Here is a 16,664-nt window from a genome sequence, read left to right on the forward strand (position 1 = left end):
GAAGGGAGACAGAGAATCCCAAGCAGAGTCCGTGCTGTCAGCTCAGAGCCCGGTGCAGGGCTCAAACCCATGAACAGGGACATCATGACCTGAGCTGAAACCAAGAGCTGGAAGCTTAACTGACTGAGCCACCCAGGCGCCCCTGTGGTGATGGATATTAACCAGACTTAGTGTGGTGATCGTTTTACAATATATACAAATATGGAATCCTTACATTGTACACTTGAAGCTAACATGTCATTATATCTCAGTTAAAAAAAAAAAGTACAAGAAGAGGCAGAAAAGAGGTCGAAAAGACACAGCATGAGAAGGATGCACATGAAATGGGTTCTGGCCTCCAGTGAGGAACGCAGCCCATGAACACCCTGATTTTGGTCCAGAGAGACCCACAGCACACTGTGACCTCTAGAATTGTGAGGTCCTAATTACGCGTTGTGTTAAGCCACTCCATTTTGGTGATTTGTAAAAGCAGCCATAGAAAGATAATACATCAAGTCTCCAGAGAGCTCTGAGAACCTCAACGGATGAGGCTAAGAGGGCAGATATTTGAAAACAGATTAGAAATGTGGCTCTAAAATCGGGAAAGATCTAGCTCAGGTAAGTTACGTAGACCTACATCATCAAACACTGGGATCTCAGAACTGGGGAATAACCACATGCAATTGAAAAATGTAAAATGAGTAGGAGGCAGAATCACTGAAGAGAATGTCATGGAGAAGGGATGTGGGGACACAGGGGTGTGGGGACACAACGCTGGCAAAGACAGGTGCCCCATTCTGTGGGGCAATAGGCATGAATCAGAGGTTTGAAGAATGTTTGCAGTGATTTTTGGGTTAAAACGTTCACGACAGTGTTATTTAGAAGTGATATCGATATATTTTGTTCGCCTCATTAATGAATGTTAATAGATATTGCTGTTATTAAGACACTCACTGCTACTGGGAAATGTTCATAATACAGAAAAATTATGCTACAAAACAGTGTGCTGTGGTTTTCTAAAGAAAATGTATGTAGAAAAAAAACTGAAAGGCCCATTCTCCAAATGTTAAATGTATATGGGGTAGCGGTATTACACATTTTCCTTTCTTAAAAAAATATTTTCCAAGTTGTCTGTACTGAGTTTGTAATGAAGAATAAATCTAATAAAAAAAAAAAAAAAACTTCTGAAGTATACCTGTACTGTTTTACACAGAAGACCATATATGGCAGAGATTAATTACTTGGAGAGGAGGAGGTAGGGGTGAGAACATACTTAGGTAATCAATTTAGACTTTTGAAGGCACCTGGGAGGAAGCTTCCACAAAAGAGGTATTTGCCTTGGGTGCAAAATTTCTGAATGGATAAAGAAGATGTGATACACACACACACAGGAATATTACTCAGCCATAAAAAATAAATGTCATTTGCTATGACATGGATGGAGCTAGAGAGTATTAGGCTAAATTAAGTCAGAGAAAGACAAATACCATATGATGTCATTCATATGCGGAATTTAAGAAACAAACAAACACAAAAATAAAGGAAAAAGACAAACCAAGAAACAGACTCTTAACTACAGAGAACAAACTGATCCCCCAGAGGGGATGTGGTGGGGGGCAGCAGATAGGGAAATAGATGATGGGGATTAAAGCACACACTTATCATGAAGAGGACTGAAAAAGGTAGAGAATTATTGAATCCCTGTATTGTATACCCGAAACTCACAGAACACCGTATTAACTTTTCTGGAGTTAAATTTCAAAACTTAAAAAAATTTCCAAAGGCACTGAAACTAAGTAATTGAGATAAACATACTAATGCAGTGTTTGAAATACTTGAGGCTAATGCCAAAAAAATCCATGATGAACAAAATATCAAAATTTTAAAGGCAGATCAATACTGGATCCATGACGGATAAAATGGACCCCATTTCCAACTCAACTCACTTTGACAATTATTTTCTAAGACAAGGATTCTCACAGTGTGTTCCTGAGCCCCCACAGCATCAGGATTTCCCAGGAAAGTGTCAGAAATGTTCTCTCTTGAGCCCAACACACAGGTTACAGAATCAGAAACTCGAGGGGGAGTGGGGATGCCTAGAAATCAATGCTCCATCAGTCCTTCCGGGCTAGGGAGCCTCTGTGTTCCATAACAGACAGGTGTCATTAACAGCTATGTTGGTAGAAAATGTGTATTACACTAATTTTCCAAGACAACATTCAGCGAGCGTTTGCTACGAGCCCGGCTATATGCTAGGCTCTCTGCATGCATTGGGATGTTTCTCATACCTCGGTTTTGTAGGGAAGAGCACTGACCTTGATCAGGGTTAAGTACACTGCCTGAGGTTGCCCAGCAAGGACACAAGAGACCACAGAATGGCGGACTCGAACATCTGTTTTGTTAGCATCTGTGGAAATGTCTCTGCAGGTGGCAAGAGGCACAAAAATGGAAGAAACACATGCCTGGGCTTACCCTCTGACTCGGACTCCTCTTCATCTTCCTCCTCCTCCTCCTCGTTGCTGTCGTCCTCACTCTCTTCCTCTTTGGCAATTTTCTGCCGAGCGCTCTTAAACACAGACTGTAAGACGATCGAGTCTTCATAGATCTAAAGGGTCACAGGGGCACCGGTTACAAACACAAGCTGAGGACTCAGTATCACAGCCACAGTCTCTTCGTCAAGGCACACACCCGCTTTGCTGTACGTGAATCCTATTAGAAACATCAGTGTTAGCTTTTATGCCTGTGGGAAACCCAACAGGAAAACGCTGAACTCTACTATAGACACACATATTCTTACGGAAAAAGGGTCCACTTGTGGTTGAAATTGTGTGCGTACGTGTGCATACATACTTAGGGAAGGGTAGACTTGCGTAAGATATCCTCACAACTGTGGCAACACAGAACACTTACAAAACTTCCATTTGTTCCTTGAAGTGTTTTGTCGAATGCTGTGGTAACACAACCTTGTCTAGAATGCAGATCCCCTGACAAAATGGAGGAAGTTGTTCTTTATTATTGGCTTATCAGTACTGGCCATGACTATTCCAATCAATACCTCACTTTCAGTGTATGCACAGACCTGAGCACAGCCCTGTGTGGTAGTTGCTGAGATCTGAAGTTCAAACATGGTCCTTTTACTCCAAAAATGAAAAATTCAAGTACCATACGATCCAGCAATCCCACCTCTGGGTATATGTCCAGAAGAATTGAGAGCAAAGTCTTAAAGAGAGATTTGTACTCACATGTTTACAGCACCTTTATTCGTAACCGCCAGGAGGTGGAAACAAGTCAGGTGTCCATCAGTGGATTGACGGACAAATAAAATGCAGTACAGAAGGAAAATGGGGTATTATTCAGCATTAAGACGGAAGGAAATCCTTTCATATGCTAAAACCTGGATGAGCCTTGAGAACATAGCCCTGAGTGAAATAAGCCAGTCTGAAAAGGACAAATACCGTCCGATTCACTTATATGACACATCTCAAGTAGTCAAATTTGTAGCAACACAAAGTGGAACAGAGGTTCCCAGGGACAGGGGAGCAGTCAATAGGGTGGTGTTTCATGGGTAGGGGGTTTCGGCTTCACCAAAGAGTTCTGGAAATCTGTTGCACAACAACGAGAACATCCTTAACACTACTGAACTGCACACTTAAAAATGGTGAAAATGATACATTTGAGGTGTTTTACCAAATTAAAAAAAAATACGGAAGCCAATGGCCTTGGACTCTAGATCTAGAACATAATCCTTTTTTTGTGAGAAGCCAAACACTCATTAAGGTGACTGGGAGAGCCACAGTGAGCCCCAGAGGTAGTACAAGGGAAGAAAGGATGGGGAGAGGCTCTGAGGTGGGGCCACTGGGGTAGAATTTGCCAGAAATCAGAATGCAGCTAGATATGCACAGGTGAGGAGGATTCCATCAGGGCTGAGAAGGGAGGGGGCTATTTAGGGAAAGACAGCAAGTGAGAAAGGTGGGGAGGCAAGAATATGATACACGTGGGATTGCACCAAGCAAGGTCAATTTCCTAGTGGTGACGGTGGACTGCTTATGCAAGATGTTGCGGTCTTGTGACCACATAAAGGGCACACGGGCTCTCTCTCCCTGTCCTATTTCTTACGGCAGCACGTGCATCCGGGTGTGTGTTCATGGGGCAGGTGTGACTGGACCACGAACTAACTGCTTAGCCTGAAAAGCAGCAGAGACAGAGGCTATAGTGTGAGGGTAGGGTACGACTTTGGGAAGCAGCCTATGGAGATTCAATTCCTTCTAGAATCTAATAGCACATGGTGGGAAGTAGATGGGCAGGAAAAGGAGCTGGTGAGAGAGTGAGCCACATGTTTCCAGGATGGACGGAGAAGGAAGCCGGCCAAGAGACCACTTAGGACTTTAGTTCACGTGTGAGACAGGGCGGCTGTGGCACCAGAGGGGGACCGGAGGACCCCGAGGCACAGCACCACGCTGCCCAAGTCCAGTATGACGAACCCAAAGGTCCATCCAGCGACTGCAAGGGGTCATTCACAGGAAGACATCCTTGTCGACTCTTGCTTATTACCCTCTCTGCCCTGGTTTCCATGTGAGCTTTCTTTCAAGAGGGTCTGGATTGCAGAAGGCCTGCTTTCAAGAACTACTGCTGAGGTCGGCCATGACTTACCGCCGTTAACCTGGAAACAGCACAGTCTTTTCCTAAAAGGCATAAAAGGCCCACGCGAGGGTCCTCTTGTTCTCCAGTTTCATGATTGGAATGGACATAAAAGATTTTAAAAACAAGATCAGGAGAGAAGCTCAAGGAACTGAATGGTGGCTTAACACTGTACCAGTTGGCAGGCACACTGACCTCTCCTCTCTTCATCATGATACAAGAGCATTAGCAGAAATACAGACAGGGGAAAAGGGGGTGCTTACAAAAGGGGAGCGGAATTGAGGTATAATTCCCGTGAGAGGATCCCCTCGCCAGTTATTTTAATCAGCTGAGTATCACTGACTCGTATACTTTAAGACTTGCTAACAGTAAGAAAGGGGACTTCTTCACTGCGGTTGGTTTGATAAGCATGTTCTGTAAGCAATTAAAGGCAATGGTTCTTTTTTCTACGTGTACCCTTTTTTGTTCATTTGCTTTAAATCAAAGTATTTTCATTTCCTGACGTACGGTTATGGTCAGAAAAATGAAGGTGAAGTATAATCAAGTGCACAGTCTCTACAAAAGCAGAAAACCATACCTCTAGCCTTGAAGCATTATGCTAAGTGATTTCCTTGAATTCCAACCCCAATTAGAAGCCAAGCCTTGAAGGGAAAGCATAAATAGGAGCTATAGCACAGCTATGATACAGAGGCTGGCCTTAATTTGAAAGAGCCAAAGCCTCAATTTATTTACATACTCGCGTACGATATAGGCTTTTATTTCTCATTTTTGATTCTGCACCCCCCCGGGGGGGGGGGGGAGTAGCAGTGGTTCAAATAGTAGAAAATGAAACAGATCACTTAAAAGCACATAAGCACATCGAAGGTGGAAAGTTTTTCAGGCAACCAAAGACACATACCTGAGATCCCTCCAAGTTGAACGTCTGAGCGTTGTGACAGAGAAGCATGACATCTTTCTCCAGGTCACCCAGGCTCCGGTACTTGTGATTACGAATCCTCTCCTAATGCAGGTTTTGGATAAAATTGAGGTTAATGACGAGGAAGGGGGAAAAAAATGCAAAAATCATTACTTGGTCCAAAAAAGCCTGATTTGCCTCCCTTGTCTTCATAACCGCCCTGCCAGGGATGTGGGGCTACACAACTCTAGGGGGCGCTGTTCACAGAGGCCACCCTCCCACGGGGATTCCTTCTTGCAAGGGGGAAGGAGCCGCCCAGATTGGGGGGAGGAGTCTGAAACTTCTGAAATAAAATGCAACCGAATACACTATGGGCTCGTGACATGATGAAGTCATCTACATGTCAAGGCCCAAGGATATATCCCAACTGTTCTAGGGACGAGCCCCAGATGGAGGAGTTGGGGCCTGGGGGGAGGGGGGGGTGGGGGTCCACGGTGGTCAGACAGGATGCCACTGCCAACCCCTGACTGTAATCATTTCAATGAATTTACCTTTTTCTTTTTTTATAAAGTTTGTAAACAAAATATCTACCTTTATTTTTTTGAAATCCACCGGCTTCCTAATTAATTCATAGTATTCTGGTAACTCTTTCCTTGAAGGTAACTGAATGAAGACTTCACTGAGCTGCCGCCCTGAACTGTAAGGTTGGGGGGAAACAAACAAAACCATATCCAGTCACGTACTACCAAGGAAAGCTTTTATTTCAGAAAATGTCAAAAAAACAAAAACAAAAAAAAACAAAAAACAAAACAAAACAAAAAACTGCACCCCACATATTATAGACAAGGGGCCCCTTAAATCCAGGAAAAATCCCACAACCAGAGATTAATGCTCCTTGTGCTAACTCTGAAATCACATTAAAATGCCATTAGATCCCCACTTCTGTCACACATGATATGCGAGGTCCACTGTGAGTTCCTCTTTCAGAGTGAACAGATCTCTGTTTTGATAGAAACATTTAAAAGTGTCCTATTCAACCAACCACTCCATTTTTTAATGAATAATAATTGAGTTGGCAAGAAAAAAAATTACAATGGCTTTATTTCCACACTCCTTTGTCTTCAAACTCCCTGTATATTCAGAAAATAGTATGTTAGAATATGACTCTGGAAACTCAAATGAAAAGCTTTTGTGTCACTTTCTTTTCTGTGTTATTCCTTTTACAGTGTTTTACATACTGTGAACCACGCATACCTTTATTATTATTTGCCAGAGGAACCCCTTCATCTTGCCTAACTGCACTTCTGTGCATATGGCCATTTGGTCAGAAAAGAACAAACATATTTAGCAAGCGCAGATACCTCGTGTTTCTGGGATTAGTGCAGGGCCCTCCCTCAAATTCATGGTAGCTTTATTTGAAAGCAAATTTAATAGCAACAAATGCTTACTAATTTACAACTTTGAAAAACGGTTTATAAGGCACTATAAGCTTTAACATCACTTAATACTGGAAGCAGACATGAGTGAAGGAACAAAGATATTCATAATTTAGGTTCAAGATTCTAATATCTGGCTTGGCCTATCCAGATCGATGGTAGCTTGTGAGGTATGGTATGGTCATTTTTCAACAAAATCTTGCTTCCCTTATGATGCAGTCTCTACTTCCTTTGTGAAGGCAGAAATACAAAAATAAATAAATAAATAAATAAATAAATAGACAGAAATCACTACCATGTAAATTTCGGAAGGGGATTCCAGGAGTGTGGGAGAATGCTGTGGCTAAGAATGAGTGACAATATGTTGTTTTAATCCATACTCCCAGTTGTATAATTAAAAAATATTCATAATGACAGTTATCATAAAAAAGGCATGCGCAGTAACTCAAAGGGTTGCTTAGCAACCAGTGGGGAAAATGCTGAAGTGCAAAGGGGCCTGCATAAATTAACCGAAAATCCGCTGTCAAAGGAATGGGCGAGTTTTTCTATCATGGGGGGGGGTCTCTGTTTTATTTTTTAAAATATATACATGGGCCTCATGAATATGGAAATCAGGGGGCACACACCGGAGGTTGAAGAAGACTGCAGTTTAACAGGGAATTAGATTTTTAGGTTATCGTGGGAAGAGCCAAGGAGTTTCTCCCACCCCACAGCCGCCCTGACCCCCCTTTCCCCAGGCTGATAAATCTATTTGTACCTCCATAAATTATACCAGCAAAACATGACAAAAAGTAGTTTATTTATGGTCACCTTCAACATAGGGCCACAATTCCTGGTTTGTTCTTTTCCTCCCATTCTGAGATTTATACACACAAATGTTTTACCTGTTTGAAAAGAAGTATCTGAAAGGCAATTTATTAGCTATCAGTTTTTCTATTTCTATCCGTGTCTTCTCAACAAAGAGTCAGACCTCCTTGTAATCTCAGATTTAACACCTGACCCTCAATGACATCTTCACGATGTCATTTTCGACATTGCCAACAGATGGTGTCATTTTTCTATTGATGGATTACAAGGACATCTTTGCTTTGTACACCTGTGATGCACAGACCCTTGATTTCAGCGGGGCTCTTGGTGAAATAAGAAATAAGCTGTTTGCACCAAGAACGTGATAAAGGGCTTTCCAGCAGGGGCAAAATGGCCAAAACAATCTTGGTCTGATGTCTCTGTCTTTAGTCGGGTTGTGGGAATTCTAGACCCTGTCATGAGACAAGTCCAGAATTATCTGTGCTCCTCAAGGAGAGAGCTGAAAATTCTGAGACTCTGAAAAATCAGACAAATTTCTTCTGTTGATATGGTTTTAAAAGTTAACGCTCACTCAATATTCTGGTCCTATTTCCTTTTTTCCCCTCTGCCTAAGAACAAGGGAGCACTGGGGCAAATGGAAGATCTGGAAGCTACTGAAAAACACCTCTAATGGTATGTTGATTGGATCATCATACAAACATGTCAGTCCTCCTAGCTCTGTATTGATGACCTGACTCTTCTATTCAGGACAGCATCTTTCCTGTGTGCCCATAAAGACCATGGTCAACCCGCCACGTGATTACTAATTCCCAGGCTCCATGCCTCCAATCGTACTTCAAGATCAAGAACCCATTTTCCATAAAAACTGAAGATACTCGCACTGCCAAGCTAACCCTTGGTGCCTCACTGCCCAGAACTTAATTCCCCTATGTATTTTCTTTTCTTTTTTCCAAAGAGGGTGGGAACATTGTACATTCAGTTAAAAGCCTTTCCCATTCCTGTTGGTACCAGGGGTTCTGATGGCCAGCTTGGGTGGGAATGTCAGGAAGACATCTGGCTTTGTGTGACCTAGAGAACACAGGGACGTAGGAGAACCACATGTTGACGGATCACTACAGTAACTTATTTTTTCCTAAATTAAAGGTTAAAAAAAAAAGTAAATGAAAAAGGAAGTGAGACAGCCTGACAAGAGTTTTGAATTCTTGGCATTTCTTTCTCAAACTTAAGCTGAGCAAAGGCTTTTTCAATACACCTTTTCAAATGCCTTTTTTTTTTTTTTTTCCAGTGCTGGAAAATTTTGTGTGTGTGTGTTTTTAAAGTACAGAACAATGGACTAATTGTACAATGGCTTGCAGAAGGTGTTCTGTTTCTGTTGAAATGCTTAACCTATCCCCCAAGGTATTTTCCATGATGTCATTTTATATAGTTTAAGGCCTAAGTATGAATCGCCGGCTGGAAGTGTGCAGCTTCCCCAAGACAAAAGGGATATAGCCGCTGCCCTCCCCCAAAAGAGGGATCCACTGAGGGTCCGCGATTTCAGATCTATTTCATACACTGATCTGTCAAGGAACAGGAAACGTGAGAAGGCAGAGCGTGGGTGGCGGAGGGATATGGATACAACGGGACACTGGGCAAGCACAGCTCTCTCCAGAGGTGACCGGGCGGGGGGCCGCGTGAGCATGATGTGTGAGCCAGAAAGGCCCTGTGTGCCGCCATGTAAATGCTGGTGTGCAAACCCTGCATGTACTGCTGATACGTGTGCGCATTACACGTGGATACACAAGCATACGACGGGGGCTCCCGTGGCTGTGGGGCTTCACGTGGGAACCAGTGTCTCTCCCATCCCGTCCGCAAACCAGAGGGCACTGCTTTCCCGTCTGTACTACCGGGACCCTAAAATGGTGACTGCAAACATTAGGAACCTCTGGTTACATTTTAGGCGTAGCCTCCCTGGAAGAGTACAGAAGACTAACACTGCTAAGAAACCTACTGCTTTAAAACGCCGGCTGTTCTGCCTTCCCCACAAACCCAAACTAGAAAGATCAGGTATTGGGCAAGAGGTTTTTTGGTTTTGATTTTAGTTTGATTTTTTTTTTTTTTTTTTTTTTTTGCTGTTTTATGATTTTCTTTTCTTCTGCCCAGGTTGATGTGTTAAGCATGGATTAATAGACACTTGTGAAAAAAAAAAAGAAAAAAAGAATTTAGCTCATGTCGAAATGGCCACATTTTTGCCTTTGTTAACTAAATAAAACCTATCTTGCCCCCATTAATGAAGTGATGTCATGATTTAAAATACCCACTTGGAAGGATTTTACAAAAAAAAAAAAAAAAAAAAGTTACTATAGTCCTCAAGGATTCAAACACAGGAAATCTTTTGGGAAGAGAACTTTAAAACTGGGTCAACATTGGAGGGTAGTAGGTGAAAGCATGCTGTTGCTTTTCAGGGTCAGATTCCTGGGAGGTTTAAAACAAACCACTTAAAAATGCACCTGAAGGTGCATGGAGGGTAGTAGGTGAAAGCATGCTGTTGCTTTTCAGGGTCAGATTCCTGGGAGGTTTAAAACAAACCACTTAAAAATGCACCTGAAGGGGACAGCACCCTACTTTCCCAGGGAGCCCACCTGGGCCAGGCACAAAACAGGTATGACAATTACTTGTGCTCTGTGTTCACTACTGAGGTCTCTCACCTGAGTCTTACTGAGTACTGACTGAGAATTCCCAACAAGCTTGGAAATCTGAAGAATACAGGAGGTTATGGCAACACAGAATGGGAGGACGGTAGACTTGCTTTTGGCAATGGCGGTGGTAGCCGTTAAAAATCACCCCAAAGGGTAGCGTTAGGACCGTAGATATAGGATGTGCCTGAGTTACCAACAAAAATAAGGTTATATCAGGTTAATGCAAGGTAAATGACCGGCTGTTAGCAGCAGTCATAAAGGGCTCACGCAGCTCAGTAAAAACAGCAAGGCTTTATCAAGAAGCTTGAATGCTGGGGCACTTGAGAGGCTCAGTCTTGATTTCGGCTCAGGTCCTGATCCCAGGGCTGTGGGATCAAGCCCCCCATTAGGCTCCAAGATGAGTGTGGAGACTGCTTAATATTCTCTCTCTCCCTCTGCCCTTTTCCCTGGCTCACACGTGTATGCACTCTCTTAAAAAAATAAAAATAAAAGAGTCTTAAATACAGTTACACCATGGTACATGGTTCTACTTTTGGTAATCTATCCTAGGTGAATAAAATACTATATATGTAATACATAAGTATGTACATATAATAGTTGCATAAATGATGTTCATCACAGCATTATTTAAAGCAACTAATGTAATGCATCCAAAATGTTTACTGGGGAAAGGACAACAGAATGTTAGGGAGTCTAAAATTACGAATTTTAAGATTATGCCTTAAAGAAGGGAAAATTCCTTGTTGTGACCTTCAATAAAAAAATAAATAAAAGAACACAGAATATCAGACTGTAAATGCAGTACAATTGCAACTACATTTTTAAAAACTCATAAACTTAAGGACCAGAAGGAGATATGCCAGAGCATAAATAAATATTAACAACAATGTCCTCTGATTCAACAAAATTAGGATTTACATGCTAATGTATTTTGGAACCATATCATCATCCATAAATAAAGTAGGTTTCAAACACTTTTACTGGGTTACCTTCTTTCAAAATATGCTGTAAGTCAAAAATCTAATCTAATTTTTCCCAGAGAAATGGTATCTAAGAGGTATATGATCAGCTTTTATTTATAACACCATAAATAGCACATTTCACCAACTGGCACCATTTAATTCTACCTTATAAAGCCAAATAAAGAGAAAAGTAGAGCAGAATAACTCCATAAAAATTTTAATATATCACAACCATCAGAATCTACTACCTTATTAAGGTCCAATTTATTTCTTCAGGTTTCTCCCCCTGAACTTATCACTAACAAATCAAAGGTGCTCATCAGGACGTGGGATTCTGAGATTATTACTTATCTGCGTAGACAAGCATTTTGAGGAAACTTTGGGAGAATCTACCATCTATCACTGGACTCTTCTAGAAAGTGACTCAGGGTGTCCAGTTGCTTTTCCCCCTGTACTCGCCTGACATTTCCTAAGAGCAGGTAGAAATATACAATTGTAACTGCCCACCTGTCCACCTGAGACCTTGGTCGCTGATTATACCCTCTCATCTCGTAGACCTGGATGTGACTCAAAGAATGCGTTCCTTTCCAAAGGCAGGGACCTACCTGCCCTTCCACTGAGTATTTTGTCCTCTGCTCCGTCCCTTTGTCTCTACTTGGTAATAGTGAAAACACTTCAAAGCTTTAGGCTGAAATGGGACCAAACTCAAAAGCACACAGCTTGGCAAGCAAACAAAATCAAATGCCTCCCACCTGAGCCTCCAGTCCCAAGTGTCATTTTGTTAAAGGGACAGGTTCAAGGGGACACCAGAGTGCTGCTTTGTCCTACATGGCTGTTCTAGCAAATTCTTAAGAAAGACACGAATGAGGCAGACCTTGCCCCATGAATATGCAAGAACATCTATGCCTGATAACTGCCATGTCTCAGAGCAATCCGTTTTATTAAAATGCCTGTAGAGTGGTTTTAAAGACAGTTTTATCAGACCATAAGAAAATCTATTTTGTTATTCCAGCTGGGACTGTTCCTCCTCCCTCAGAAAGAGGTCATTTATGCTGGTGCTGGAGTACAGCTCTGCGAGGCAGAGGCCCTGTGCTTCCCCGGTCAGACTGACCCTGGAGGCCTCAGGGAGGCCCTGTGTGCCTTGGAAAGCAGACAGGCTAAGTTTATTTGTGGGCTGCCCACTTGCTTTATGTGGGTATAAGTGGCTGAGAGAATCATGAAGTTAAGTGTCGAGTTGCCAGGAGTGAAAGTATAAACATATAAAAGTATCAATATTTGTCATGAGGAAAAAATAAAGTACTGAAATCCATATTTCCCTGAGCAAACCCTCTCTGGACTAAATGCAACTTCTAAGCTCCAGTTCAGCACTTCCCAAGGTGTGCTTCAGGGAATACAAGCTTAATGAGTTTTTAACGGTTCTCCCTGGAAAGGGGGGGTTTTGTTGGTCAAAGGAGTTTGGGATACACTGGGATGAACGAAGTTCAACAGGTTACTTGACAAAAGACCTCTCAGAGCCTCTAAGTGCACTGAGGGTTCTCCAAGAGGCTATGGTACCGGAATTTGAGGACCCCAGTCTGGGGAGCATCATCCCAGACAATGCGCAAGGCTATTGTACGACCTCACCAGGCTGCAACTGCATAGAATAAACTGTCGGCTGTGATGCTGAGCCCGAAGCGTCCGATACGGGGAATGCACGAGGAAAGGCTCTCACATTTTTCTACAAATGTGTCCACTTGGTCACACTACCATTTTATGGCAATTTCACCATCATCTAATTAGAGGTACTATAGGCAAAGGTGCTTCCGCCCGAGATCCACAGTCATAGCCTTCCTCCCCTATTCAAAGAAATGCAGCATGTCGGGTGCTGACGTTGCTAAAAATAGATTTCCTCTAAAAGAGCTTCTTGGCCGGTCCTGGAAGGATGGTCAATACTAGCAACATAATCACAATATCAAGGGCTGCGAACAGCCATAGAGAGGGATCGGATTTCCTGGGATGGAGTACGTGGGCTGGGTAGTCGCATGTGCACGCACACACACACGCACGTATGCATGCACGCACACGGTAGGTAGGTATGCACGCGGCACCCAGGCACGTGCGCGCGCACATGCCTCCTTTCCTCCTACCCACATTCCTGAGTGGCACCACGCAGACTCACCACCACGGACAGAGACCCAAGGGCTGTCCGTGGGTTCTCCTCGCTCACACCTGCTCTGGAATCTTGTCAGTCACGTTCCCACCGCCCCCACGCGAGACCCCCATCCCCTGCACGGCGTGGTCCAGGCCTACTGGGATCACGTGGTCTCTAGAGGGGCCCGCGTTTCCATATGGCCAGGGCTGCCCCCGCACGTGGGCCTGGGTGCCTCTGCCTCGCCCACCACCCCCACACTCTCCTCGGGGTTCCCACTAGGCCCACACAGAGACCTGACGCGTCCACCGCCCCTGCCCCATCCGTCCCCTCCCACCGTCTATACACACGCTGTATACTCCCACTGTGTCCATGTTCTTCCTTGACCGCTTTTTCCAACTAGGCTTTAAGGCGTTCCGTCTTAGTCATTTCTCCCCCACTTGCGACACTCGCACAGAGACAGACACGGAAAATGCTCAGCACTTCTTCTGAACGCACAAACACCACTTTCACCCTAACACAGCCTCTGAACAACACACATCATAAACTCGGGGGCTTATGGGAAAGCACAGCATATGGGGCAGTAAGGGACGAGAAAGATGCCAGAGCCTGGAGGGAGGCAAGTGTCGAGCCCCTCTCTGTGGCTCTGGAAATTAGTTTAAATGTGTCTTCGGTGAAAACGTGTTTATCTAGGTCCCAACTACATGCAGCCATATCCTCTCTGCAAAAAGGCCAGGCGTGACACTGGAGGCTTGCAATACCCTTTAAAGTTGTGATTAATCCACTTTTCACGGTCACATGACCATTTTGATGTTAGAGAGGGAAAAGGAGCTTATGTCTGTCCTTGTTTCCTGGGTTGGGCGTCTAGCCACATGGTGCCATTTAGACCTTAAGGCCACCTCTTCATGTTGGGGGACGGGGTGGTGAAGGTGGAAACGTTTACCCAAGATGTTCCCGAATTTAAACGGACCAAACTAATGAAGTCAAGTTATTTCAATCCCAAAATGCAAATCCGGACTGAGTTCTTTCTCATAATGGCCAAAATGTAACATAATTCTTAACATCCTGCAGTTACACATGATGGTTGGAGTGTCTGTCTGGCTTCTGGGATTGAACACTGTTTACCGAACACCAATAGGAATGATCAAAAATCAACCGTCTGGGACAACAGTTCTATCCCCACACAGACGCGGGTAGGCACGAATCACTCCCACGTTTAATCTCTTTACATACACAACTGGGGATCGGCATCCATTCTGGAATGCCGGATGGAGGAGGCTTCAGTGCTTCCTCCTGGCCCTAGACTGGATCCTACACTAGTGGGGGAAAATGCCGTAAAGGACGTTGCAGGGTCAACCGACAAAAGGGCAATATGGCTGAGCAAGTGGCATACCGTTTTGGTTTTTTTTTTTTGTTTTTTTTTTTAAGTTCAAGCTGACAGAAAGACATCTTCAATGTAGGACTAATCGTTCCTAACCCCGAGAAATCACGTACATCCCCCACTTCCCTTTCGCGACCAACGTCACCTCATTCGCAGGAAATGCCTACGAGAAAGAGCAGTTCTGTTTTCCACCTGCAGCAGCAGAAGCACACAAAAGTCCAACAGACTGGCTTGGGACACTTAGGACCACGGGGCAGGCACACCCAGATGGCGCAGGCAGGGCGCAAACCCCATGCACACTGGGGTTAACTCCAGAACGTCAGACACACTGTGTGCACGCACACATTTGTTCACACCCTGCAGGAGAGCCACGCAGCAGACGGGCTGTTCATGAAGCTTCTACAGCAAGGCAGCACGGAGTGAGGAGGCCCACGGATGTAAGACAGAAGCTGCCCGAGGGAGGGAGAAGCAAGAGAAACCCATCTGTGAGGGGAGGTGGGCAGGCAGGCCGGCAGGCGGCTCCCGACAGCCCTTCTAAGAAGGGCATTTACAGGACGGACACACCCCAACCTCAGCGCAGCACAAACAACTTCAAAAGCCATGGCTGGGGGGTTGGAATATCTGCCTCTCCACCTCCCACCCCAAGTGGGTGTGGTCGGGAGGCTAGGGGAGCAATGGGCTGTTTGCTGTCCCGACGGATACCTGTATTCAGAGACAAGGGGATACAAGACAGATCCTGACCTGTTTCCTTCTATTTCCAACTGAGAATTACCGGGCACCTTCTCCACGTTACACCTGCGGTAGAGTAGAAAGAACACTGGAGTCAGAAGACCTGGGTTCGAGTCCCAGTCCGGCTCTTCCTCCTATGGTGGGTGACCTTGGGGGGATTCCTGTCACTTCTCCAAGCCTCAGACTGCTTACCTGCCCGTGTTGTCGACTCATAGGATTTGGGGGGGGAAACTACACAATGTTATGTGTGGAACCGCATTCTGGCACACACACACACACACACACACACACACACACACACACACACACACAGTTTTCGAGGAATGGAGAGAAAAGAAAAAACCTTTTTCGTGACGTCTCTGAGACATTTCCTGCTTCTCTTAAACGCGAACATGCCTGTTACTCCGGTTCCTGCTCCCTCGGCTCATGTTTGATGTGAGCATTAGGGTGCAGCTTCCGTGCACACTGCTCCAGAAGCAGCGGGGGAAGTCAGGCAGCATTTGCAGGGGGTGGGGGAGCATGACCTTACTGGAGTGCTCTTACCATCCGAGGCGAGCCAGCTCCTCACGTGTAAATAAAACGGGCCTAGTACTTACCTCGGAAAGCTGGAGCGGAAACTGAATAGCACACTGCACGCTGCTACAGCAGCCAGCCCTGATTTCTGCACGCCACCCAGGTAGCTGGCTCCGCCTCCCAGACCTCCCTTCTCTTCAAGTCAGTCATTTGGACTGGAAAGGACCATAAATGGCCACCTGAGGTCTCCGGCCCTTCTATGGGCCTCTAGGGAAGCCTCTTCCATTGAGAACTCTGAAACTGCTACCCTGGTGTCCCTTTATGTGGCGGGAACCAGAGCAGTGGCCGGGTGTGAGAAATCACAGGAAAAAAAAAAAAACTTCCATCCTGTCCAGACCTTACTCTAGCATCCGCAGGCTGCGTGTGGCCGCTCATAAAATCCCTTCTCAGAGCCACTCCCACTCTTCGGAGGGCGTGAGGCACCACACAAAGGGAACGGCATAAACCAAGGAGAAGTG

At 44.7% G+C, this 16,664-nt stretch overlaps 1 protein-coding gene across 6 annotated transcripts in view; it reads right to left on the bottom strand.

Annotated features, from left to right (window-relative positions):
- The window catches only part of SMARCA2 (SWI/SNF related, matrix associated, actin dependent regulator of chromatin, subfamily a, member 2), a 179,874-nt gene that overhangs the window by 13,419 nt on the left and 149,791 nt on the right, over positions 1–16,664 (bottom strand). For 5 of the 6 annotated variants that reach the window (XM_053907771.1, XM_053907774.1, XM_053907773.1 and 2 more), the window contains exons 29-32: positions 15,646–15,699; positions 6,104–6,209; positions 5,516–5,617; positions 2,452–2,584 (exon numbers count right to left, since the gene is read on the bottom strand). In XM_053907771.1, coding sequence (XP_053763746.1) covers positions 2,452–2,584; positions 5,516–5,617; positions 6,104–6,209; positions 15,646–15,699 — 395 coding nt within the window. The remainder of the gene's footprint in view (positions 1–2,451; positions 2,585–5,515; positions 5,618–6,103; positions 6,210–15,645; positions 15,700–16,664) is intronic. The other variant, XM_053907776.1, reaches the window with a different exon arrangement.

This window comes from Panthera pardus, unplaced genomic scaffold, assembly GCF_024362965.1.
Source record: "Panthera pardus isolate Hobbes unplaced genomic scaffold, ASM2436296v1 HiC_scaffold_20, whole genome shotgun sequence".
In the NCBI taxonomy this organism is placed as follows: Eukaryota; Metazoa; Chordata; class Mammalia; order Carnivora; family Felidae; genus Panthera; species Panthera pardus.